Source organism: Lepidochelys kempii, chromosome 6, assembly GCF_965140265.1.
Source record: "Lepidochelys kempii isolate rLepKem1 chromosome 6, rLepKem1.hap2, whole genome shotgun sequence".
NCBI classification, from domain to species: Eukaryota; Metazoa; Chordata; order Testudines; family Cheloniidae; genus Lepidochelys; species Lepidochelys kempii.
This window is the reverse complement of record NC_133261.1, coordinates 63,429,954-63,457,732: the sequence shown is the minus strand read 5'-3', so window position 1 is coordinate 63,457,732 and position 27,779 is coordinate 63,429,954. Positions and strand designations below refer to the sequence as shown.

The following is a 27,779-nucleotide window of genomic DNA, read 5'->3' as shown; positions in this document are numbered from 1 at the left end:
GGGTCATTGGCTTCCCCAAGGCTCATCAGCCTCCAGGGAACTGGTTGTAGCCTTGACCCTCACCTGCTATCCACGCTTATGCACTAATGACTTGCCAGAAAAAGGGCCAGTCTCGGCCTACGATTATGGGGTAGATCAATTTTCAGCTAAGGCTACTGTTACCACTGCAGTATGGGCTCCCAGTTGTAGTTGCTGTCTGGGATATGTTTTGACATCACCCTGTATACACTGCAGGTGGATTGTATGTTAGAGGAGTCATGGCATCCCACTACGGAGGCCTGAACCACCGTCTGACTGCAACTGGAGTCCAAGAGTCCTTGAACCATCTTCCCTTGGACCACCACCAGGACCATCAACTTAGGGGGGAGTCTTTTTTTCATGCCGGGGTTTCTGCTGTCCAGTCCTGGTCATATTTGCATTCCATAAGAGGACAGTTCCTCTTTATGTGTCCAGTCTGCCCACAGCACTTTAACGGGCTGGCACTACCAGCATCTTTCCCAGCTGAGGATGGGCCCGGTTATGGGGTGGCAGCTGGATCCTGGTCTGTGAGTTCTGCTCCTGTTGTCTGAAGTGCCTGGCAGTCCCACTGATGGTGTTTTATCTGCACCTGACCACCTTGCCTTCCTGGGACTGTCCCTGGTCCAAGGGGTGGTCTGACAATCTGGAAGGACCCCTTCACAGCCAGGCCTCTCAGGGAGATTGTTGCTGATTCTGCCCCTAGTGATCCGTTCGCTCCTACAAAGTCGTTCATTAGCTTTACCGCTTCTGGTAACATCCCTGGGCAGTGCCATAGCATCCACACCTTGCCTTTCATGAATAATATCTTTATGAATTGTTCTGTCACAATAGCCTCAGACACCTGTGCTCCTGATCGCTCCTCCAGATGGAGCCACTTCCAACAGTGTTGTCTCAACCTTTGTGCTACTATCCAGGGTCTTGCCTCCTGGGAGTAGCTCTCAGTTCTAAACTGTTGATGGAGGGTCTTCTCAGAAATATTCAAGTAATCCAAAATGTTGGACTTTACGTGTTTGTAGTCTTTTGCCCTCTCCAAGTCCAGCTATGATAGGTCGCGTGGGCCAAACTTTTAAAGTATGGGGCCAGGATCAAAGCCCACTATCCTGGGGGCCACTGGGCTGCTAGTGCCACCCTCTCAAAAATAACTCAAATATAGGAAGGCTTCAGGGTCATCGCCCAGACCCATCTCAATTAGCTTTACTGATACTGGCAGAGGAATTCCCTTGACAGACGCATGACCTCCTGGGACTTCCAGGGGGCACAGAACTGGTACTATCTGCTGCCTCATCTCCTTTTGAAATGCCTGCTGCTGGGCCATCAGTTCCTTCAGTCGCTGTTGTTGTGGTCTGAACTTGTTTCTGGGTAGTCCGCTGCTGCAGCAATTTGCTGTTAGAATTGCTGTTGCTGAGTAGCTTGCTGCTGCTGTATCTCTGCTAACCACTTATACCACCACTCTGGTGCCATCTTGCATGGAGCATCTGAACACTATTCCCTCTAATGTTTTTTTTTTTTAACCCCTTGTATCAGGTATGGTTATGTCTGCATTCTCCACCATTTGTGGAGGGCAGCGTTCCCCACAAGTCCCATCCACATCCTGCTTCAGGTCCTTATACTGTCTTTCTCCCCATTCCACCCCCTAGGCAGATGCCTAAGGAGGTTGTTGGAGCAAACAAACAAAAGAAAAGTCCTCTCTCCCTTTTCTTCCCTTATGAGAGAGTTGAGTCCATAGGAAAATAGAGAGAAGTAAGGGTGACCTGGATCTCAGGCAGTCTTCCTAAGTCAGCCCTTTGGGCTTAGTCTAAATGGGGTCTATCTCAAGCCCCTCCTCTTGGGGTATACTGCTCTGAGGCTTAGTCTTGCAGCTTCTGGAGTGGTGGGGCTTATTGCTGTCTCCTCTCAGTGAGCCGACATCAGCTGAGCTGGAGCAGCCCTCTTCCTGTGGCAGGCGTAGGTGCTGGAACTAGAGGTGTGGGGGGCAGGGGGGTGCTGGCACCCCCCCATCTTGAAGTGGTTTCCATTATATACAGGGTTTACAGTTTGGTTCAATGGCTCTCAGCACCCCCAGTATAAAAACTGTTCCAGAATCCCTGGTGGCAGGTTTTCCTTTTTAAGCTCCCCTCTCTCCAGGTAGAATGAGTCTTGCAGGTGCGCCTCTTTGCTGTTCAACTGGCTCAGAGAAGCTTGTTAGTCTTTGTGAGTCCATGCCCCTTCACAGTCTCATAACTTCTTGCCTGCAGGTACGTCTAGTATTTTGACATTTCGTGACCAAAATGGATTTTCAAACTGCTCCAGAGTATATTCAGGGGTCAATTTTGTACAATCAGTAATGGGTTATGTGTCTTGGTTACAAAATACGTTAGCTATAAGTCTGAAGAGAATTCTTTTTTGGTATGTTTCACACACTTATCTAGCTTGTTAATTTTAACAAATATTTTCCAGCATAATCAATACATTATGCAAATGTTCTGTTCTAAGTAGTGTTTCAGAGATCATTTCTTAAATGTTTCTTAAGCCTGCCTTGATTTCTTTTACCTGGGATTCCTATGGAGCCTTTGTACCTATTTGGGAAGTAATTTGCATCCCACAAGTAAATTAAGATATATGTATTGCTTTTATTCATCACAGTCAGAAGTTCATACCTCCTTTTTTCCACAGAAAGAGAGAATCTATGGATTAACATCTTACTGCCTTTTGAAGATTTCTGAAGAGGGCTAAGCAGGGAGTATGACAGGATCCCTGGGGTGCAGCCTGGGACTGTGAGACCACTGTGCCCCCTTCACTCTCCAGCCTGGGCTGTCTCTCACAATGCTTTGCTAGTGACAAGCAGTAAAGCCCTGCAGCACTGTTATGACTCAGCACAACCTCATGTGGAACCCCACACCCCGCTAGATTGCATGAATGCTCTCAGAGCCACTTATGAATCACACAGAAAAAGCCACGAGACCAATACGCCCTGTACCTCAGGAATATACCATCAAGATGAGCAGTGCAAACTTATTAATTGGTTCACCAATTCCTCAATGGAAAGTGGATATACATCAGCCTTTGCAAACCTTGAGCAGATTTACCACATGCTTCAGGCAAACCTACTGGTAAAGATAAACAATAAAATAAGTTGATTGACTACAAAAGATAGATTTTAAGTGATAGGGAAAAATCAGAGTTAGTTCCCAAAACAAAAGAAAATATAAGCGCACAGTCTAAACTCTCAACCCTAGTAGACTGGGCAACATCTAGATTAAGCAGTTTTCCTCACGCCACTGGATATTGCAGTCTTTAATATACAGGTTTGTCCCTTAAACCTTGGCCAGTCTCCTCTGTTGGAGTCTTCACTCTTCTGAGTGTCTTTGTTGCTTGCAGCATAGGTGGGCACAGGAGAAAGGCCAACCATGGGCCCCCTGTGTTCTGTTTTATACCCTCAGTATATCTGCTTGGAGAACACAAGTCCAGGCATGTCTGGTGGGCATTGTTGAATCCCCAGGCAAGGTTGAGCAATTCCCCTGGTTTGGGCATATGCAGGTGAGTCACTGAATTGTATCTCCTTGGCTGGACGATGACTGTTGATAGTTGTTTGACACCCCACCCAGGCGTTGGTTACTTTCCTTGCTGTTGTCTCTGGGGAGCTAATATCTGGTAGATCCCCCAATTTACAGCATGTTTTAGTGACAACCATATAACACAATCTCATAACTTCATCTGCACTATAGATATACATATTTAGATAGAACAGTGACTTTCAACTGATCATAAGCTTTTCCCTGATACCCCAACATGGCATGCTTTATACGCAATATCACAATTATATACAGATGAGGAATATGGGGGTTACAAGATGCTCCCTCAAGGTATAGTATGTCACAGGGCAGCTCAGTAGCTTTAGCACTATGTAGGTTAAAATAAACAGTAAGTCATAGGTACATAGGTTCCAGCCAAAACAAGCATCTTCCTATTGTTGTTGCTGTGTTTGAATCAGAGAGTAAAGTTGAGCGTGTGTGTCTGAAATTTCTGATGCCTCACAAGAACAGAAAGCTCCCTGCTCAAGCATGAGTTAGTTTGAGAGATGTGAAACCATGGAAAGCCCTCTGGGCTAGGAAGTGCTCTTTCTCTTTCTGTCTTTAAGAGAAAAATACACGGTAACCTTTAAAAGAATCCTAAACTATTTATATACCTTAAATAACACCAGTTTTAGAAGTGGTGAGGCCTTTTCACTGTATGTCATGCCATCTAATTTTCTATTATTACCTCTCATTTGTAGTCTGTTAGGTGAAGGTGTTCACCTATGTAAGTATCTCTAAAACTGGTAGCAAAAACTCCCTTACTAAATATATTACAATCTCATTATTTTTACATATATCTGAAAAATCACGTGGTTCAGAAGAAATACATCTTGGTAATAATTAAAAATATTATCTTATAAGTTGTATAATGCCTTTCATCCCAAAGCACTTAATATATTATATAGCATATATCAAGTATTACTTCACTCTCTAGTGAAATGCAACATTTTGGGGTGGAAGAGATTCTTGTAGTTTTGTGGCTATTGGGTAAAATCACAATGTTCAATACAGCCATCAAAAAAGTATACATTATTCCTATTGGGAAGGTGGTCTACTGACTGCATCTTTAAACTAGTAAGGATATAGAGTAAACAATAATGAAAGGACCATGCAACAACAATGTAGAGAGGAATGGGAAGTGCTAATGTACCTTTGCTATCGCAAGTGAGTGTAAGACTTTGTTTTTTTATTTAAATGCGGCCACCATTTCAAAATTTAGAAGTATGTTACCTTTCAGATAAGATGCAAAACTGAGGTCCTTACCATCTATTGTCATTAACAATCCCATGGTACTTTTTGTAAGACTAAGGTATTATCTCCAGTGTCCTACACAACTTCCAACTTGTCTTCTTTAAACATGGCCTCTCCCCCTGCACAGCTTCATCTGCAGCACAGTATTCTTAACTTCCTACTCTAAACTATTGTGTAGTGTTGCTTTGCTTTCCTATGAATGAGAGCAAAGATTTTAAAAATTGGTGGCTTGTGTCCTCTTTTGTACCCTATTCAAAAATTATAAGTATCCGACTGCTCCCATTGACTTCAACTCATATCCTTACTTGTTCAATACATAACCAACAGACCACCATCATCAATGGGAAGAAGCCAGAAGAAGTCTTTGATGGTGTATTGAACATTACAAATTATTCCAGTGGAATGGTACATAGGAAGTAAGGATAATTGCTTCTGTCACCGTAAAATATTTGAGGAACACAGTGAAGCTGTTACAATATTTGATAGTCTACAAATTCAAGGCAACCCAAAGCAGTTATGGACAAAGAGGTTATGGACAAACAGCAGTAAAACAGAAAAAACAACCCTAGAAGTGTCAGTCTAAGTGTAAATCGTAAAAGCAAATATATAAATATCACCTTTACAGAGTTACGAACAAAGTCGAAGACATTTCATCTACCCTTATTATCAATGAAGCCAGAGTGAGCACCTGAGACTGAATGCAAAAGTTTCTGATGGAACAAGCCTAAATATCCCTCTATATCCCGTGAGTCAACTATTTAAAAAGTAAAACTCAGCCACCACTGCACCTTTATTGATATCGGATGACTCACTGGCACTTTCTCCTTCATACATTTCTCCAAGGATGATTAAGCCAAATCATTTCTGAAGTCCTACTGGTAATTCAAAGGTACAAATAAAAACACAGCCACAAAAAATCAAATAAAAAATCTATTTTTTTTACCATTTTATCACCAAGATAGTTTGTCTCAGTATCCAGAAAAAAAATGTATAGAATGCACAAATATCAGAATGCTGAATATTAGGAGCATTGTATTCTAATCCAGTATTGTTGCTCCATATGAAAGGAGGCTGTGATGGAGTATACAAACCCTGTACTGGAAAGCAAGGGATTAAGGAACAGCTCTAGGCCCAGGCAGCCCCATCCAGCCCCACCTGCAATGCCTGCACAAGATGGAGGCAGGGGTTTAAAAAGGGGAGCAGAGGAGTTCAGAGGCAGGTGGTACAAGGGAGCTGATTGCTGCTCTGAGGGGTAAGTACGGCCTAGGAACTCACTGCCTGAGGCCTGACACCACAAACCCGTGCAAACCCACAAAGGAGAGGTACATGACTAAGTGTGCATGTCAGAGACTTGACTGGAGTGATTTACTTCGGGAAGCTAAAGGAGACTGTGGGAGGAAGTGCCCAGGGTGGGGAGGGGGGGCGTGCAGCAGCTTAGCACTGCAAGGTGTCAAGTGTAGCTGCCCACCATTGGGCCCTGGACCACAGCCTGATGGAGAGGGTGATCCTGGGCTCTTCTACCTGCTCCAGAAGGATGTTACGACTATAACAGCCTCCAACTAGGGTGAGAGGACAATTGGAAGACCTCAACTGTTCAAGGGCTCAGTCCCCAAAAATCCCTGTGCTAAAGGGGAAAACTGGAAACCATTGGGGTGGGGGTGCTGAAGGACGAGACTGTGTTTCAACAGGAAGATGATCTGCCAATTCCTGCCTGACCACTACGTGGCACTGTCAATGATTATGCATCTTATATAGAGCCATATTGGTTCACACATGGATGGCAAGGAGAGTGCCTTGGACCCCTCAAGACGGCAAGGCCCCCAGCGTACACACATGGGAGGGCAGGAAGAAGGGCTCAGATACTCCCATGCCCACAACCATAACCCATAATATATCGAGTTTGCCTTTACTATATTCACTGTCTTGCCTTCATTATATTTTGCTGCTTTCATTATATTCAGCTGTAATGCAAAGAACCTACAGGCCTGTATTCTGTAACTATTAGCTGAAGCATAAATTAGCATGTGTGTGGTTAAGTAGGCCATAACCCTTGGCATAGATTAATGCTTACCTTTAGATTTTGGGAACTAAGAAGAGCTTGCTCAATGGTAAAAGATTGAATGTTCCAGTAAGTTCTACTGCAAAGAACATGGAAATAATAACTACAAATCTGCTTAAGCAAGGGATGACGGGTATGATCATCAGCTGAAATGGTGGCAGTACATACTCATATATTAACCTACAGAAGGAGGACACCTCAACATTAGTAGGATGAGGAAATACAAATAAGGAAAAGTGGGAAAACCCCTACTAAATATGCATTAGATACAGTGGTGTCAGCATAACATATTATAAAATTTGCATCCCAGCCTGTGGACAGTATGAGAGAGAGAGAGAGATGTAGCCCTTGGAAGGTGCCAGAATCATGGCTACTGGTGATGCGGAAGATAAATGCTAACATTTCAGGTTGTTCTGTAAGGGATGGTGTGAGTATATGGATGTGCAAATGTACATTCAGCAGTCTCTCTATTTACCTTACTGAGTTATCAACCCTCAAAGTAATAACTGGGAATTCTTAAGTAATCAATATAATTAATGGTCTATAAACCAGGCTACCCCACTCAGAGAAAGAAGACCCCCAGATCACGGTTCACATATGTGGGCAGGGAGAGGGCCTCACACACCCCAAAAAGGGGAGGCCCCCCAGATCCCAGTTCAAAAATAGGAAGTACCCACCCTTCCAGGAACTAGGAGTCACTGCTCATTCCCCACTTTGCGTGAGGTGCTTCCTCCCTCTGGCCCACAGCCATTACCAGAATGTGAAAAATCCGTATCTATGAGAGATGTCATTAAGCAGATGTAACCCCCACTGTAGACTGCACTAGGTCGATGGAAGAATTCTTCCATCCAACTAGCTACCACCTTTCGGGAAGGTGATTCACCTAATGTAATTGGAGAAACCATCCTTAAACTGCAGGAAGGGCAATGCTACAAACTTTTGCTGATGCAAGTTACTTCAGCATTAAGCCGCTGCAGTTAGCATATCGCGTGTGCATGCATACTTAGCTTCTTGCATTGGCACTACGTGAGCTCATCAGGAATGCTTCTTTCTATGCACAGTGTGGTGCATCATGGGTAAGTATTCCAGTGTGCAACTCAACACCATCCAGCGCATTGTCTTCTGGGAAGTTTCGGCAATGCATGTTGGAGCAGAAATGAGTTGCGCGGGGTGACTGGAACTGCAGGGTCAAGTTCCCATCATGCTACTTTCTCCACCCCATAATGTCATCTCTATCTCATAATTTTCACACCTATTTTAAAAATCCCACAACCCATGCAGGAATTGTCGTTGTCCACTCTCTCTGATAGAAGCACAAAGCCTGCACAGCTCTGCACTATTGTCATGAGCGTTGCAAGCACAGGATGCATAATTCACCAATATTTGCAGACCCACAAGAAGAGGCACAGGGAACATGAGTTTTTTGGAGATTGCTGTGGGACATAGCGAGATTGGTCTATGATTATTGGTGGTGTTCACAGAGTAGCTGCAAATGATGGGGTACTACTTCTGGACCTGAGAAATGAGCACTGACTGGTGGGCTCACATCTTAATGCAGGTTTGGGATGAGCATTGACTGCAGAACTTTCGGATGCACAAGACCACATTCTTGGATTTGTGAGCAGACCTTGCCCCAGCCCTCCATCACAGGGACACCAAAATGAGAGCTGCACTGACAACGGAAAAGCGAGTGGTGATCACACTGTGAAACCTGCAATGCCAGACTGCTACCAGTTAGTGGGTATAATTTTGGAAAATCCACTGTAGGGGCCATTGTCATGTAAGTGTGCAGGGTCATTAATCACCTATTGCTACTCAGAATTGTGACTCGTGGCAACGTGCTGGGCATAATGAATGGATCTGCAGCAGTGGGGTTCATGAACTGTGGTGGAGGCACTCATCCCTATTTTGGCACCAGACCACATGGCAACAGAGTACATCAACAGAAAGGCCTATTTTTATATGGTTATGCAAGTGCTAGTGATCACTGGATACGCTTCACCAACATCAGAGCTGGCTGGTCAGGGAAGGGGCATGGCACTTGCATCTTTAGGAACACAGGACTGTTCAGAAAGCTACAGGTAGGGACTTTCTTTCCCAACTAGCGAATTACCATTCATGATGCCATTACTGATCTTGGAGGATCCAGTCCACCCCTGACTCCCCTGGCTCATGAAGCCATACACTGGCCACCTCAACATCACCAAGGAAAGACTCAAGTACCAGCTCAGCAGGTGCGGAATGACAACTGAATGTGCTTTTTGTAGCCTGAAGGGACACCGACATTCTTCACTCACAAAATTGGATCTCAGTGAGAAAAACACTTTTGTTGCCCTTTTCTGAACCTTTTCCAATTCCAATATATCTTTTTTGAGATGGGGAGACCACATCTGCACACATTATTCAAGATGTGGGCGTACTATGGATTTACATAGAGGCAATGTGATATTTTCTGTCTTCTTATCTATCCCTTTCTTAATGATTCCCAACATTTTGTTCACTTTTTTGACTGCTGCTCCAGATTGAGTGGATGTTTGCAGAGAACTACCCACAATTACTCCAAGATCTCTTTCTTGAGTGGTAACAGCTCATTTAGACCCCATCGTTTTATAGTATAGATAGGATTGTGTTTTCCAATGTGCATTACTTTGCATTTATCAACACTGAATTTCATCTGCCATTTTGTTGCTCTTTGCAGCCTGCTTGGGACTTAACTATCTTGAGTAGTTTTGTATCATCTGCAAATGTTTCCCCCTCAGTATTTACCCTTTTTTCCAGACCATTTATGAATATGTTGAATAGTCCCATATTGAATAGAATATGGTCCCAGTTCAGACCCCTAGGGGACACCACTATTTACCTCTCTCCATTCTAAAAACTGAGCATTTATTCCTATTCTTTGTTTCCTATCTTTTAACCAGTTACCAATCCACGAGAGGACCTTCCCTCTTATCCCATGACAGCTTACTTTGCTTAAGAACCTTTGGTGAGGAACCTTGTCAAAGGCTTTCTGAAAATCTAAATATCCACTGGATCCCCCTCGTCCACGTGCCCAGGATTGCCTCTGGAGCCTTTCTTTAAAATTGGCTTCACATTAGTTATCCTCAAGTCATTTCATACAGAAGCTGATTTAAATGATAGGTTACAAACTACAGTTAGTAATTCTGCAATTTCACTTTGGAGCTCCTTCAGAACTCTTGGGTGAATATCATCTGGTCCTAGTGACTTATTACTGTTTAGTTTATCAATTTGTTCCAAAACTTCCTCTAATGACACCTCAATCTGCGACAGTTTCTCAGATTTGTCACCTAAAAAGAATGGCTTAGGTTTGGGAATTTCCCTCACATCCTCAGCTGTGAAGACCGATGTTAGGAATTCATTTAGTTTCTCCGCAATGGCCTTATCGTTCTTGAGTGCTCCTTTAGCATCTCAATCGCCCAGTGGCCACACTGGTTGTTTAGCAGGCTTCCTGCTTCTGAGGTACTTAAACATTTTTTTGCTCTTAATCTTTGAGTCTTTGGCTAGCTGTTCTTCAAATTCTCTTTTGGCGTTCCTCTATGGACTCACTACCTTGCCCAAAATCTCTTGTATGCAGCTTTATTACCAAACTTAAACCAACAAACAGTTTATCCACTCACCCATTGTATCTCAGGCTTTCACTGCCTCCACTCCCAGGTCTTTGGCAGTCCTGCCTCTCTCTGGTTCACTCTCAACCCTCAAATGCCACCTAATGCCACCTAATGCCCTCAAATTCTCTCTGGTTCACTCTCAACCCTCAAATGCCACACTCAAATGCCACCTAATGTTTTATAACCTCAGGTCCAGCCCTGCCCTCTTAACTGGCCCAAGTGGGAGTACAGAGGAGGTGGAGTTCCTTAAGTTTTTGACCTGCTCCATTTCTGACCTGGGCTGGTTCATCCCTTCTTAGCAACCTGGTGACCCCAAGGTTCCCAGGGATCACCATATTGATGCCGAACTTAGTGCGGACACCCGATCAGAATAGCCCACTGCAGCCCAGAACTCCTGAGCTCAAGTGATCCACCAGTCTCAGCCTCCCAAGGGGCCAGCCACCTTGTGACAGAATTGTAAATATATTGTTGCTAAAACTGATTCTACAACACAGAACAAACCAGCAACCTGTTGACTTAGAATGTAAATAGTGCACACCACTTGAATAATTTTTTTCACTTTCAAAAGGAAAATACAAAACTTTTTTTTTGGCAGGAGGGAGGGTTGAGTGGATATTTAAATACATATACACACATATAAGGGAAAAACCTAAGACCAGTAAACATTAGCCAATGAAACTAAAGCAATTTTAATGAATTAATCCATCACAAACTTCAGTTCAGGAGATGAGAGAGTCAAATCTTATATCATCACTGTCTCTTCTTGTGGATCATGATCCAATGAAAATCTGCTAAAACTGATATTTTTTATTAATTTTTATTTAGTCTTGAGAAATCAAAGGCTAATCCTGTTCTACAGAAGGGGTTACTCATTTTTTTATTCTAACTGCTGGACAAACAGGTAAATAATCTTTGCTGGTAGAAAAAATTGGGGTTTGAGAGAAGCTAGCACATTTTAAATAAAATATTATGGTCTTTTTTTTAATCTACCTTGGAGAAAATTGCATAATACATTTTTTTCATACTGCTGCTGGCAAAGTAAAATTAACTGAACCATGTTTGATTGTATTATGGTTGAAATCTGGTAACTGACAGTCAACTAAAGTTATAAATGTGTTTCCAAACAGAACCATCAAAGTTTATTGAAAAGCTGATGATTTCAGGGAAGGACTCAGCACATGTTCTCTCCGAGGAATACTAAAAGGACCTTAAAAAAGAGCATTTTCATGCTATCATTCCATTACATACTGAATGAGGTAGGCCTTCATAAAATGATACATGCAGGTACCCTGTGGCTAAACAATAAGCTAGTTCCTTAATAAGTCTGCTCCTTCCTATGGTCACACATAGCATTAGCATACAGCAAACTGAATTTGCACAACCTATTTAATGGATTGATAATCATGTGCACACTTCCACTGATATGGTGAGCAGATTTTATTCTTTTAACAGGTTTGTATATTATATATATAAAACATTACTCATACATGTTTAATAGGTACTTGTCAGACATGTTTCACCTGACCTGAAAGACCTGAAGAAGAGCTCTGTGTAGCTCAAAAGCTTGTCTCTTTCCTCAACAGAGGGTGGTCCAATCAAATATATTACCTCACCCACCTTGTCTGTCTAATATCCTGGGACCAACACGCCTACAACAACAATGCAAACAATAAATCACCTATCACGTTCAAGTTCTTTCCTCTACCAATACAGTAGGAAGCAGACGTTAGAGATTTTGGTTCTCTCTAGTTGAGGGTATCAACTGCCATGGCCTTGTGGTTCCTCCTCCTAGAGAAGAAATTTGGAGTTTTATTGCTGTTGAACCTCAAAATTAATAGATTAGTTATGGTCTGCCCTGAGATTTCAACAGCAAATCAAATACCTCAACACATAGGTCCCACTTGCCTGATTTTATTGACTGCTTACCTTGTGTACTTAGACTTACAACTTTCCATTTACACTGCGAACATGCAGGGATGACATCTTGCTCTCTGATCAAGAGAGCAGAAGGCTGGAATCCCACTGTTGTGTCAGTGACCTGGTTCTTTTCTGACCAATAATGTAGGCTGTGACTGCAGTATTATCAATCACCACCAACATATTCCTGTAGTGCATCGATGCAGTCAGCTCTCTGAGGGCCATACTAATGATTTATACTGTCTGCTTTCTAATTTGACCAGATCCCTTGAACCTAAGCTCCCTTCTGTATAGGTTCTCCAGCCAGACTGATATATGTTGTAAACTCAATTCTCTCTGAGTCAGCTCTTGGGATCAGATATACAGATTTTTAACCAATGTACACAGTTGAGCTGGTATCAGCTTGCTCTTATCCTGATTTATGACAAAGTGGTGCTTTTGCAGAAGTTGGGCTGTTTGCTCAGTAGTGTCTTCTGTTTTTTCCTGTGAGGATGCTCTGATTAGAGGATCATCTAGGAAGAGATACACCTCTCTGCCTGAGAGGTGGTAGAAGAGTCATTAGTCCTTTCACCAAAACCCCTCACGACTTCTGCTAACTCAAAAGGAAAAGAACGGGCTGGAAATGGCCACTGTAGAAGGAGTGCAGAAATCTCCTGTAAGAAGATCTTATTGGGATATATTAATGGTTGATCTGTAAAAGGCCTGAAGATAAACAATCCTCTTGGGATGTTGCAGCCAAAGTAGATATGAGCATCTCCACCCTCTATTTTGGCTGATGGATCTATTCAGGAACTTTCAATCTAGCCTAGCTCTTTATCCTTCTGAGTACTGAGTAGCAAGAAGAGGATGGAGGATAGTTTAAGGTCCCCCTCTCCGCTCTGGGAACTTGTTCTATCCCACTAACCTGGAGAAAGTGATATATATTTGCAACCACACTTTGCTTTTGTTCCAAGTTTGGGAGCTGTAAATCTGTTTCTAAGAGCCAGTTACGTTGCACAATCCTAGTGGACGACTTCCAATACTCAACTGACTGTTGTGGTTGATATTTTTATTTTATTTTATTTTTAAGAGTGCAAAGTGTTGCCTAGAGAAGAATATCAATAACAGGAAGCCATTCCTCGTAAAAACATCAGGGTCTGGACTCTGAGGTCCCTAAAAACGGATAAACTAATGGATTGAGCCCATTAGTCCCTCCAAACACACTGTGGATTCTAGTATTTATCCCTAGATGTATGCAAAGTCCAACCTATGAAGGGCTCCACTTTGAACTAGAATTAGTTGAAGGCATGCTCACTGCTTGGAGAAGGTCAACGGTTGCCCTGGGAAATCCCAGACTCCCTTGACCTCCACTTGCCTCTACCAGCTTGGCTGTCTCTCCTATTATATCTTGAGGACGCATATGAACAAAAAGGAATCTGAGCAAAAGGTTGCTTCATTTTATAGTGGAGTTTATAATCCCTCTTGTTACTGCTAATGACGGTCAAGATATCCAAGAGGACTCTGTGATGACATTAATATCAGCTCTCTGAAGAGTGTACTATTTATATACTTGAAGGCTGCCAGGATCTGGTTGACCTGTGTGTCAGCACTCCACAATCATACCCATATTTGACAATGGGAAACTGTGTTATAGTCTATTTCTCCTGTTGAATTGTGAAGATCATCATATGAGGTTCCTTAAATAAATGCTGCTATGAGGGATTTTTTTTGTTTTGTTTAAACAATGAAGCTTCCAGGTCATATGACTTCTGGATCTTGATAGGAGTGTGCTCTAACAATGAATATATCCTGGCCACAGTGACCAGGATTAAGTTGGTGAGGTCTACGTCTCAGCAAGAAGTCAACCTTGGATCCTTGGGCAGGAAGCCTCCCTACACAGGGATGGTGGTCTCTTTAGTGACAACAAGGCTATGTTGACTTTATGTCGCTTAATAAATAAGGCCTTCACTGACGCAGGCTATAACAATGGTTATTAATTTGTTCAGTAAGCGTTGTTGTTTGAGGTGTGTTGCACATGTCCACTCTAGGTGTTTGTGTGCCCAGTGCAAAGTCATCAGAATTTTTTTCCCTCAGCGGTACCCATTGGGCAGCCCAAACTCATTCTGCTATTGCATGCCACTGCATCCAGGTATAAAGGGCAGAGCTTCTCCTAGCCCACTCAGGTCCATCCTGCTAGAACTACAATGTAGAGGTGTAGGAGGACAGGTCATGGAATGGACATGTACAGCACACCTTGAACAACAACAGTTATTGAACAGATTAGTAACCGTTTTTTCTTCGAGTGATTGAACACATGCATTCCACTCTTGGTGACTCACAAGTCATAAGAACAGGAGGTGGGATTGGAGTCTATTTCAATAATGTTTGGAAAACAACATGATCAACTCTGTCTCTGGAGTCTTGAGCCACTGCACAGGAGGAGGCAAAAGTGTGGACCAAGGAAACTGTGCCAGAAAAGCTACCAAGGCCGACTGCAACTTCATTGAATGAGCTCTGACTCTGCTAGATGGAGTGACATTACCCAGGTCATGGCACATGCATACACAGGAGGCAACCCAAGAAGAAATTCTCTGGATGGAGACTAATTATCCTCTTAATCTGTCCACCACTGCTACAAACAGCTGGGAGGACTTATAGAAAGTGCCTGGTTCTGTCCAGGTAGAATGCTAGAGTTCTTCTGATGTCCAAGGTACTCAAACACTCTTCTTCCCTGCTCAAATGCAGCTTGAGGTAGAATGTAGGGAAATAAATTGGCTGGTAGACGTGGAAAGATGATACTACCTTTGATAAAAACTTCAGATGAGGACACAGGTAAACCTTGTCCTTAAAAAAGATCATACAGGGAGGCCCAGACATTAAGACATATAGCTCTCTTACTCTTGTAGCTGAGATAATGGCCACCAAAAATGTCATCTTCACTGACTGACAGATGCAGCAGAGAGCAAGTAGCCAGTGGCTCAAACAGGGGACCCATGTGTCTTGACAATACTAAGTTTAGATCCCACTGGAGAACAGGGTCTTACACTGGAGGATACAATTTGACTAAGAGTTTCAAAAACCATATGGACATATCATTAGAGAAAATGGAGAGACTGTCCACTGTAGGTTGGAACACTAAAATAGCTGCCAGATGTACTTTGATCAAACTAACAGCTAAACTTTGGTGTTTCAGGTACAATAAGTAGTCCAGGATATGTTGAACTGAAGAATCAGACAGCAATACATCATACTGGTGAGACCAGATAAAAAAACTGTTTCCATTTGGGGATGTATGTAGTTTTTGTAGAAGGCTTTCTACTATTTAGCAGGATCTCTTGAACCTATTTCAAGCAAGACTACTCTCTAGTATCTAGCCATGGAACATCTATGCAGATAAGTGAAGGGTTTGTATGCTTGATTGGAGTAGGTGGCCATGATCTTGGGAGATTAGTCCTAATGAAAGTGAAACTGCAGGTTTCACTGACAGCACTAGGAGAGTGGAGAACTAGTACTGATGGGCCCATGTTGGGCTATAAGTATTACTTTGGCCTGATACTGTCTTATCTTTAGTAATACCCTGTGAATGAGTGGAATTGGTGGAAAAGTGTAAAGAAGCCTGCCTGACGATGGCAGTAAAAACGTGTCTGCCAGGGAATCCAGGCTGTGATCCTGTAGGGAACAGAACTGCTGACACCTTCTGTTGGTCCTTGTCACAAACAGGTCTATTTGGGGAAATCCCCACTGCTGGAAGATGTACCTGGCCACATCTGGACAAAGAGAGCACTTGTGGTGACTCAAACTATCTGCTCAGGTGGTCTGTTAGGTCATTTTGGAACCACAGCAGGTAAGAAGCTTCTAGATCTGTAGAGTTGGAAATACAGACCTCCCAGAGCACAGTCACCTCGTGCTAAAGTGGAAAAGAGCGGGCTCCCCACTGCCTGTAGAGATAGAACATTGCTGTATTGTCTATGAGGCTGTTTCCCCTGATCTGCGATAAAAATACCTGGCATGCCAGTCGGATTCTTTCTGTTCTCTGACACTGATGTGCAAAGCTAAATTTGTCCCCAATTTTCTTCTTCATTTTTCATAATTAGTATTGTTACTGAGAAATCCCCCTTCTTTTGCCCATCAGGGAGCAGGGATCACTCTATAAGGCTAGTAAAGGCCAATCTGATTATTCTTTACCCTGTGGATTTAGTTCAGCAACATGTCAAGATAAATCATATATTTAAAACTATAGTTATTTTCCTTACCCTTAAAAGTCTGGGCTTTAATTTCACATTTAGGCAGGGAAAAGGGAGGATGAGAATTGGAATTTCTCCTCTGCACTACTGTGCATGAGAGGAGATTCCATTTCTTACCCTTGTGACACAGAGACTTATGGGTGCCAACTAGAAAAAGGTTCACTGTTCTTTCCAAATAACTCTTGTCTCAGACCTGACAAACTCACTACATCTAATATACCACTTTCATGGTATTTATCCACAGAGTGTAGCTTGCAAGGTCTTTACTGAAAGCTTGTAATGATTGTCAGATTTGTTTATGGGGAACAGTTAAGGCACAATATATGTAACTATATTGAAAATTATTCTCTTATGGTCTTGGAGTAAAAGTTAGTCACCGGAGACTGTTATGTCTGGAATGCATGCGATGAAGTGAGCTGTAGCTCATGAAAGCTTATGCTCAAATAAATTTGTTAGTCTCTATGGTGCCACAAGTCCTCCTTTTCTTTTTGCAGATACAGACTAACAGGGCTGCTCCTCTGAAACCTGTTATGTCTTGGTGATGACCCATTCAAGCAGAAGGGAGTTATCACCCTCCCTGGCTTACCAATTATGTAATGTATTGTTCAATTGCCTAGCCTTCCCCCATCCCAGAACAGTCAATGGAAAACCATCAAAACACCTGCAAACAATCAAAACCACTTGGAGGTAAAAAAAAAAAAAAGGAACATTAGAGCAGACTAGGGATCACCCAATCTATGAATAAAGACAAAGGGCTGTTTCAGCATAACACAAAGCAGAGGGAGGGACTCTGGATCTATTCACTGAGACAGCCTACTGAGCAGGGATGTTTTTTCATGAAAGACTGGAGCCTGATTTCTCTGAAGCCAGCCAGCTGTGAACTTTGGGGGGAAAGCTACTTTATTAGGTAGGAAAGGTAAAAATTAATAAGTGTAGGCCCTAGTTCATGTCTTCTTATTTTGTTTTGTATTGTAATCACTTGTTTCCATCATTCTCTCTTGTTTCTAGTGGAATCTCTACTCTTTCTTAAATAAACCTTCTTTTGTTTCTTTATAATTGCTGTGCGTTATACAGGAGCAGTGATTTAAGGTAAATCTGGTAAAATGGGGTTACACTGCTTTTAGGATTTCTGTGAGTATTCAGTTTCAGGGGCTGGAAATCACAGGGTACTGATTCGAGGGGACTTGGGGACTGGGTCCATCTCTTGTTAACCTGCAAGGCAAAGAAAGGGCTGGCATAGCCCAGAAAAGACTGCTTGAGTGGCTGAAAAGCTGGTGGTTTTAGGGAACCTACATCCAGTTACCTCAAGCAGGACTTCCTCATGCTGGAGGCAGGGGTAGCAAGGGTGTCACAGACCCAGGTACTCTGAGAACCATCAAAACCCTTTGTATGTTTAATCACTTCTGGTTTTCTGTTCATCCTCTCTTCTTTCTCCTGTTTTCTCCTCCCATTGCCCTCTGTTCTCTGTCTCCTTTTACAGGAGGACTTCAGACAGAATAAACTCCCTCTCTTTACTGCAAGAACACTCTGGCTATGTCTACACTTGCAGAGTTTTTCTGCTGTCAGTTTCAATGGTGATAGTGAACCAGTGAAAGAAAAGCGCTGGTTTGTGTACTCACTCACTTCCACAGGCATCAGAGGGTGTTTACTTTTGCAGCACTTCCATCACCGATGAGACCAGCTCACTGAGTATAGCTATCTCACAGTGCAGCCCTCTCCATTTTGACGATAGGTCTTGTGGGAAGGGGGCAGGGGGAGGTAAGGTGATTGCCGGGCATCCTGGGTCCCTGCACAGCCTCCTCTCCCCAAACACTGATCAGCTCCAATAGCTCAGCATTGCTGTAAACTGGGGACTGTTTGCTCCGTGGAGCAGGCATTGTCACCTGGCCAGATGTCACCTGGCACTTGCCAAGAAAACAGGAAGGGGATTTTCAAAGTTCCCAGGGCTTTACAGGGGGAGGGGTGGATGTCTGTTTACCTGGCCTTAGAGCAGCAGAGCTCTGATGGAAGGATAAAAGGACAATATGCCTTGAGCTGGATAGGCTTTTGATCACCAAAAGAAAATAAAAAAGTTTATATATTTCTAGGCTTGACAGAATTCATTTTTTTTATAATTGTGATGGATAATATCAGTATTTATTTTTAACCATTTTTAAAGATTTTTATTTATTTAAATTTTCATAGTTTTGCAAAATTATAGGTTTTCAACTTTTTTTAGCAATTTAAATTTTCACAGTTGCAGGAAAAAATGGGGGGGTCAGACAATAATTTAATGGCAGTAGATGTCAAGATTCCAAATTAAAGCTTTATGACCATTAAAATACAAACTGTCAACATCACATGTCAAGTTATACAAAATATACAAAAGAAATATCCTTAAATCAAACTCTAATAAGTTCTCAAGCTGCATTTTTCTCACCTTTCCAATCTGTAAATTTTGATTATCAATGGAATTTTTTTTTTGTTTGGGTGTGTACATTGAAATCAAGGCTTACCAACATTTACTGATAAAAATCTAATCTTTCCAAGCCTACATATATCTAAAAAGTTAAAAAAATTAGGCCAACATTTTCAGAGTCAGATGTCAAAAGTTAGGCTCCAGAATCTGTAAACATAAATGGCGTGAATTATACAGGTGCTATTGCTAAGCATCAACACATCCTGCTAAAGTCAATGAGAGCTGAAAGTGCTCAGCACCTTTCAAAATCAGATTAGTTCTATTAAGGTGCCTAAATAGGGATTTAGGAACCTAACTTTAGGCAGTCATGTTTTAAAATTCTGGCCACAAACTATAAAGCCTGATTAAAACTGTTGTACAATAAAATACCCCAATCAGTTTAAATACAGGTACCAAGTCAGAAATTAGAAGGGAAAAGCCTTATTGAGTCTTTTAGATTCTGTCAGGCTGATTAAAACCTTGTTTTTGCCCTGTGAAGCTATAGCTAGATGAATATAGCAAATAGCAAATATAATCTGTCATGCTCAGTGACTAAAAAGGACTTTAAAATGTATAAAAAGGACAAAAATTGATTTTTATTTTCATGCTGTTTTTAATTTTAGAGACTGCTCCAGATGGTAGTCAGGTCATCTATTCAATATCTAAAATTATTTTTTTACCATTTCCAGTATTTATCAGGTGGGGTATTAAGAGAAGGCCATACACACTCTGTGCATTCCAAAGCACAAAAGAAGGGAGGAGGGCTTTTTCATGTAACACCTTAAGAATGCTCCCCAGCAAAACACTGTCCACTTTCCAGTGTTGAAAGACAGTAGTAATACTGTACCTTGATTTCTTCAATTTCGTCTGGCACTATCTTGTATGCAGATATAGTCCCACCCAACCTGAAATTGGGAGAAGAAAATATTCTCATAACCAGTATCACAAAGCATGTAATGTTGTTCATGTTGTCACTGTTATTTTTTAGTATATTAGTTCTGAGTGTTATCTTGGTATTTGAGCAGTTCAGAAAATGTTTCTTTCATTAACCAAATAAAAACCTTTAAGTAGTTAAAATGAGCATCAGAAGCAAGATGTGCTTGGCCAGCCTGAGAGATAAGATCAATAGGAATATGCAGTTATTCAGCAAAGGGAAGTGCACATCATCATGGAGCAGATGCTTTGGGGTGTAAAAATAGCTAAATAGAATGGACAAATAGAAGATCTAAGGCTATGTTTTAGTCACGGATAATTTTAGCAAAAGTCATGGACAGGTCATGGGCAGTAAACAAAAATTCACGGCCCGTGACCTGTCCATGACTTTTACTATATACCCCAGACTAAAACATGGGGGAAAAGGGGACAGCTGGGAAGGGACGGGACATGCCATGGGTGCTCGGGGGGTGGGGGCTGAGGGGCACCTGCAACCTCCAGCTCCTAGCTCCATGTGCTGCCTCTGCTCCGCCCCAAACCCCGGTTCTGCAGCTCCTATTGGCTGGGAACTGCGGCCAATGGGAGTGGTGGGGCGGTGTCTGTAGGCAGAGGCGACACGTGGAGCTAGGAGCTGAGGGAGGGGAGATCCTGTAATCCTTCTGGGGAGCCCCTACCCCCAGGTAAGCACTGCTCCGCACCCGAATCCCCACTCCTGAGCCTGCCCACACCAAAACTCCTGCTGCTGGGGGGGTGGAGGGGCTCGAGACTGCCCCAGCAGCAGACAGTGTGACTGGCTCAGGGGCTGCCTGAGCCGCTCAGGAGGTTCCTTGGCTAGGCACACCGGCTGCTGCAGAAGTCATGGAAAGTCATGGAATCCGTGATCTCTATGACAAACACGGAGCCTTACTAATTAGTAAGTTTCTTATAGGTATTGTGGAAGACATGGGTCTTCAGTAGGTACTGAAGAGTCTGATCCAAAGCCCTTTGAAGTCAACCGTTGGAAAGACTTGAGATAATTGTGCAGAGATAATTGTGGAAGAAAGAGACAAACAGAACTACTCATTTCTCATAGACCATCAAGAACTATTGGATTGTAAAGCCTACAGAAGGTAAAAACTTCTGGCTGCTACAACTCTTGAGTTAGATTTGAAATAGCAAACAAATATCGAACATGCCGCAAAAAAAAAGCCCCTCAGCCATACACTCCTAAGGTAGCATTGTTTGATGATGGCACTTCCATGTTGATGTATATTACCAAATATGTAACGCAGCAGTAGAGATTCATTTTGATCCACATACCTAGCATACAATTCAGCAGTAAAGGAGTTATAGAAATTAATTTCATTTAAATTCCATGGTCACATAGTTACGTTTTTTTAATAGTTCACATTTAAAAAATCCTCCAGAGTTTGAAATCTCCACTTAGAAAATTGGAAATTAAATTTCATCTCCTTAATGATTCTGTGATTTTTTATATAACTGCTTATTTGTGAAGTTTTAATAGATATACAAGTCATTGCCATGTAAATATTAAAAATGAAAAAATGAATAATTAAAAGACTGAACTTATCATTTTGTTTAGAGAAATATCATACAGTAATATAATCATAACATTTCTCTACCTTCCAATATTACAGAGTAACTCTCTTTATACCACCTGGCACATGTTGTTTTTGGTTATTTTATTAAACGGAATGAAACTATTGACTCTACACATATTTATCAAATCAGGGGTATCTATCAAATGTTAATATTCAAAAAAATTGTACAGGTGTGCTGTTTTTCAGAAGAAGATATTTTGAATAAATAGTAACCAAAGACCTGAGTATCTATTTGTCCTTTATTTTGTTAGGTACGTAATTGTTGTGGTATTTTTTTAAAACATGTCCACCACATATGTATAAAATCTTTTTTTCAACATAATTTCTCCAATATTTATCCTCATTCAGTCTCTATTTTTTAACTAGACTGGTGTGAGGTGCCACTGAAAAAATATCTTAAAGAAATTTTATTAATTTTATTTTATTACACTACAAACTAAGTTTGATGGTCCTCATTTCCAGATCAAAGCCCATTCCTCTGGCATTATTTGCCTATCCTAATTCTTTCCCACCTGTAGCCAGACAGCCAGCCCCCCCCCCCCCCCCTCAGACCAGCATTGCTGGAAACACAGGAGGAAGCAGGAACAGGGCACTTAACATATATTCCAGCACAGCCTTTGAAGCTGTGAAAGCACAGGTGTGCTGCTACAATGTGCCTCTGGGAACAGATATAACGATTAAGTTCACAGCAGGCAGAGGCCCTGTGACAGACATGGCTCTTAGCCCCTACTAAATAGCGTGATGCACACACACCAACATCCTAGGTGGGAAAATATTTACCCTGATAAAAGAAATGTCCAGTAGTCGAAACTTATTGTTTCTCTCCCTTGCAAGTGTAAACTACTCTTGCAAAAGCTGGCGTCACCCCGACAGACCAGCCTCAATTTGGCATAAGAAAGGAGAAAGAGAATAAAGGAGTACAGAGGTATAAGTAGGGGACCTACAGCACCATGATTTTTGAGTGCTTTCACTATCTATCTGCTGGTCAGATAAGTGACAGCCTCCCAAGGCTTCTGCAGCTAAGAGGGTCCCTACGCCTTGTCCCTTATTCGTCTTTCCGCGGAATTGAGTGACCGATCCTGGCTTGGCACCGCTGGAATCGAGAGATGCAAGGAGGGTAAGAAGCACCCACACCTGACCTCCTATCTTTAGTGTACACATATTTTGAAATAGAGCTCTATACTTTGTTTTCTTTCTTTGGGATTGTGGCTTCAGTTTTGTAACTTGTTTGTGTGTGTAACATCTCTACATTTAAATAAGTAGGCACTAGCAATTTTGTAACCACATGATTAGAATCTAGCTTAATAAATTTTGGTAACCATTTATGCATAAGCCTGACTTGTTTTCTCTGGTTTACTGTAAAGCAGCCAACACAATTAAAGAACCTCAGCCGTTTTGGCTCTAAAGCCTGGCCATTAGGTGAGAGTACTAAGAGCCTAGCGTTGAGTTGTGTCGCCTCCACGGGGCAAACTCTTGGGGCACCTGTCAGTCAATCCTGGCTGCCCGCTGCGAAGGAGCTCTGAGCTCTAGCAGTTAAAGTCACGGGTGTGGAGAGGCTCTTAGTGCTGCCATTGGGGCACCTGTCAGTCAGTATTGACTGCCCGCTGCGAAGGAGCTCTGAGCTCTAGCAGTTAAAGTCACGGATGGTATAAACGGGCATAGCTGGCACCTCACCAAACATCCTTGGCCGTCGGCTAACACCACCATATCATGCATTGACTTTTTTTTTTAAAAAAGAAAGTTGTCTGCAAAGATTAATATGTTGGTTTTAACTTGTGTGTTTCTTAATCAAAGCTTCTATTAAAAATATCATTCTGTATAAAAGATACTTTTTTAAAAAGTTGAGAAACATCATGCCTAAGTAGAAGGTACTGGTACAAGGGGAGAGCGAGCCAGTTATAGCTTTAGTTTCTAAATAAATTAGAAAAGTTTCTTTGTTAAACAGCTGGCCAACTGTATGTATTCTATGGCTCTCCCTACCCAAAACCCCTCGAATAGCCTTTGTAAAGGATGTGTATTTTAAGACTGTATACTGCAAGACCTTACTGTCATTTACTGCTCCTGTTGAAGCAAGGGGACTAAGACTCGCAATAATAAGTACTGCAGCTGGTAGTATGCATTTGCAGGATTAGGTGTCTATTTTACAGGCACTGATATTCTCCCCCAAGGACATGCTACCATGGTTTTCTGTTCATATCATGAAGCACTATCACTGATAATGACAGTACAGCTCTGGGAATATAATTAATTAATATTCCCCCTGCTGGCTCTGCTGCAGAACAGAACTAATTATTTTGCAGGTCCTACAGAAGTGAAACCCATTTAGAAAAAAATTTAATGACAAAGCACTGGAGAATTATCAAATATTTATACAGTTAAATTCTCACTCTCTTACTTGGCAGGGATGGTTTTTCTCTTTCAGCTAGAAAGATATACATCCAGTTAGAATATAATGAAATACAGCTTTAATTTATTATACATTTTGCTTTTTTAATAAAAAATTTTTTTTAAACCAAACAAGATTTGGCTTATGTGTTCTGGCTTATACATCTCTCTACAAGCAGGTCACCTTTAAAACTGATATGTTGCATGTGGAGTGAAACTGCTTTGTGAAAAAGATGTAGGCTATGTCTACAGTAGGAAAAATTATCCCTATAATTGACACTGGTGCATGTTCACTGATGGTAGCAACAGTGGATACTGAGGCATAGACAGGACACAGGAATTTTCACCATCATGGTATTTAACTTATGAGCAGTTAGATGACATAGGGTATGTCTACACTGCAAAAAAAAAAAAAAAGAAAAAGAAGAAAAAGCCCCACGGCAGTGAGTCTCAGAACCTAGAACAACCGATTTGGGCTCATGGGCCTTGCATTGAGGGGCTAAAAATAGCAGTGTAGACATTTGGGCTCAAGCTGGAGCCTGGGCTCTGAAACCCAGTGAGTGGGGAGGGTTTCAGAGCTTGGGCTCCAGCCCGAGTGGGAACATCTACACTATTATTTTTAGTTCCGCAGCAGGATCCCAAGTCAGTTTACCTGGGCTCTGAGACTCGCTGCTGGAGGTCTTATTTTGCAAGGTAGATACAAGGATAGTGGTAGAAATGCATCAGCCCTGTCTATGCTGCAGCTTCCACCACTGCTATCATCAGTAGAGCTTCACTGGTGGTGAATTGTGTGTCTGATTTTTGCCAATGACAATACAGTACACCAAGGGCTCTGATTCTCCACTACGCCTGAGCTTTGCTCAAGTTTAGTTGAGGGAAAGTTGCAGGGAGTTGGCTGCCACATGATTAAGAACAACTCTGCCTTGGTATAAGTTAGAGCTGCACACAAAATGCCCTAATGTTACTTGGAGTAAAGTCCATGAGGGACTTTATGCCAGCTGAGGTGAGGTGTAGATTCTGCCATTCTCCCATTCTGCCATGCTCTCTCCTCTGCATGTCCTACCCATGCCCTATCCCTGGAACCTCCCAATATATCCCCCCTCCTTCTCCTTACACCAGTGGTGATGGGAATAGGAGGAAACAGAGCCACTACTGTGAGATTTACATGAGTGGAAAGTTCCTCTGCACAGGGTGAAATCTTCACTATCCACCCCCTGAAACAAAGTGGCCTTAGCAGACCACAGATTCCAGCCCTGAAACTTTCCTTCACCATTCTCCCAGATCAAGTCAATAAATAACTCAGAATAATTGAATCAGTAGACTCAGGTGGATGAATTAAACTCTACCACTTTTATGTTAATGAATGTAACATGTTTTAAATAGAAATATTTTTATTTGTGTGGTGCAGTTTTGCAACTGGACTGTAAGTGTGTGCCTGGAACCACATAGTGTGGTGGAGACTGACTGACAGGGAACAAGGATGAGTAGTTTTGATCATAATTCTGACTGGTGTATCTGAAATGGTTCCCAGAGAGAAAATGTGGAATTTCTCCACTAGATATGAGAGTGGTTTCACTGCTAAACTGGTTTAGTTTTCTTCCTGTGCAATGAAAACTTTATAGACCCTGTGGATTTAATCCATTTTCCAAAGGACTGATCTGTGTTAATCAAAGCTATATGTGTCAAGGGCTAATCATTTTATCTTGGGCTATATGTGATAGGAAAATTAAATGCAAGACACAGACCAAATGTGAAAGGTGACAGTGATCCAAAGTTAGGATGACGTAATAGCAATTACTGTCAATTAGTTACCTCAGGAAAAAATACTGAATCATGAGACTGATCATGGACAACATTATTCATATTAAACAAAATGAAACCTCATATGCTTTTACTGTGTTCTTCCTTTTAGATAATTATCATACTTGGACCTTGCTAAGTTCAGAGTTCTGGACTGGTTTTCATTTTTTCCAGTGCCATTATAATGGATAGACTGACTGAATCACAAACATATCAATGCCTTCAATTATCAACATAAAGCACTTCCTCTTAGAGCTTGGATCCTGCCAAGGCGCAGATATGTCACAATGAACCAAAAAAAGGGCAAAACTGGGAAGAGTGAAGGGGATCATTTTGCCTAATATACATATATATTAAAACAGTGTCCTTGATAATAGAGCACTTTCATGCATGCAGAGTCATGAATGTAGGGCTGGGGCAGGGGGTTGGTGTGTGGGAGGGAGTGCAGGGTGCGGGAGGGGGTGCGGTGTACAGGAAGGGGCTCAGGGCAAAGGATTGGGGTGCAGGAGGGGGCTCAGGGCAGGGGGCTGGGGTGCAGGAAGGGGCGTGGAGTGTGGGAGGGGGCTCAGGGCAGGGGTTTGGCATGCAGGAGGGGTGCATGAGGGCATGCAGAGTGCGGGAGGGGGCTCAGGGCAGGGGGTTGGGGTGCAGGGAGGGGTGTGGGGTACAGCTGGGGGTTGGGGTACAGGGAGGGGGCTCGGGTGCAGGAGGAATGTAGAGTATGGGAGCACAGAGTACGGCTCAGGGCAGGGGGTTGGGTGCAGGGAGGGATGCAGAGTGCGGAAGGAGGCTCAGGTCAGGGGGGGGGTTGGGGTGCAAGAGGGGTGCAGCAGGCGGCTCAGGGTGCGGGCTCCAGCCAGGCACCACTTACCTTGAGCAGCTCCAGGGTGGCAGTGGGGCTAAGGCAGACTCTCTGCCTGCCCTGGCCCTGTGCTGCTCCTGGAAGCCGCCGGCACCACAGGGGTAGAGGGGGGGCAGAGGGCTCCGTGCGCTGCCTTTGCCTGCAGGTACCTCCCCTGAAAGCTCCCATTGGGCGTGGTTCCCCGTTCCCTGCCAATGGGAGCTGCGGGGCTGGGGTGGTGCCTGCAACGCTTCCCCCCCTCGTCCCCCGGGGCCACAGAGACATGGTGCCAGTGGCTTCCATTAGCGGCACGGGGCCAGGGCAGGCAGGGAACCTTTGTCTTAGCCCCACTGCACCACGGGGCTGGCAATCCTGCGGGCTGTAGTTTGCCCACACCTGCCATACACTATCACAAGCCAATTTATTTCCCAATCCCACAGTGCCATCCTTGGCACGACCTACCTGACACCACAATTAAACAGTTTTAAATTAAGTCGGAAGAAGAACCCCAGCATCACAAACAAACAAAGATACTTGACCCTATAAACGACTTGCAGCTCAGCCACAGAAGTCAAGATATTCTACACCTCATTCAGTTCAAAATGCTCCATCTTATGTACTGCTCCCCCATTCATCTATATCAGTGAGGCTTGATGGAAAACAATTATGATTTAGAATTCTATGGGACAAATATAATAGCAAAGCAATATGATTGATATGCTTACACCTACAACCATTATGGAATCAAATCATATAATGAAACACCAATGTCCCAGGGAGCCAAATTATTCTTACACAACTTAGAGTAAAAGAACTCAAAATCTCTCCTTCTCCTGAAATAATTGGGGGAAAGGAAGAAAAAGCAAAACACACAGAAAGAAAATGGATGCAGTTAGAAAAGGAAAGGGGAGAAACATGAAAAGAGTCATAGAGTACTATGTAAGAAAAAGAGAAAAAAAGAGAGAAAGAAAGCATTTCCTCATGCATGTCTATCTGCCAACTCATGCTAAAAATGCCCAGAACTGAGCTTCTAATGTTCCCTTCTCAACCCTTCCTGGTACCTTCTTTCTTGATCATATCACCACCACCTAGGCCTATCAACTGGGCATCATCTTTGACTCAGACCTCTCT

At 42.7% G+C, this 27,779-nt stretch overlaps 1 protein-coding gene across 21 annotated transcripts in view; it reads right to left on the bottom strand.

Moving 5' to 3' along the window:
* The window catches only part of GPHN (gephyrin), a 590,200-nt gene that overhangs the window by 303,361 nt on the left and 259,060 nt on the right, over positions 1-27,779 (bottom strand). For 19 of the 21 annotated variants that reach the window (XM_073348373.1, XM_073348352.1, XM_073348355.1 and 16 more), the window contains one exon: positions 19,936-19,993. The exons of the other annotated variants lie outside the window; for them this stretch is intronic. In XM_073348373.1, the coding sequence (XP_073204474.1) occupies positions 19,936-19,993 (58 nt within the window). The remainder of the gene's footprint in view (positions 1-19,935; positions 19,994-27,779) is intronic. 21 annotated transcript variants of the gene reach the window in all.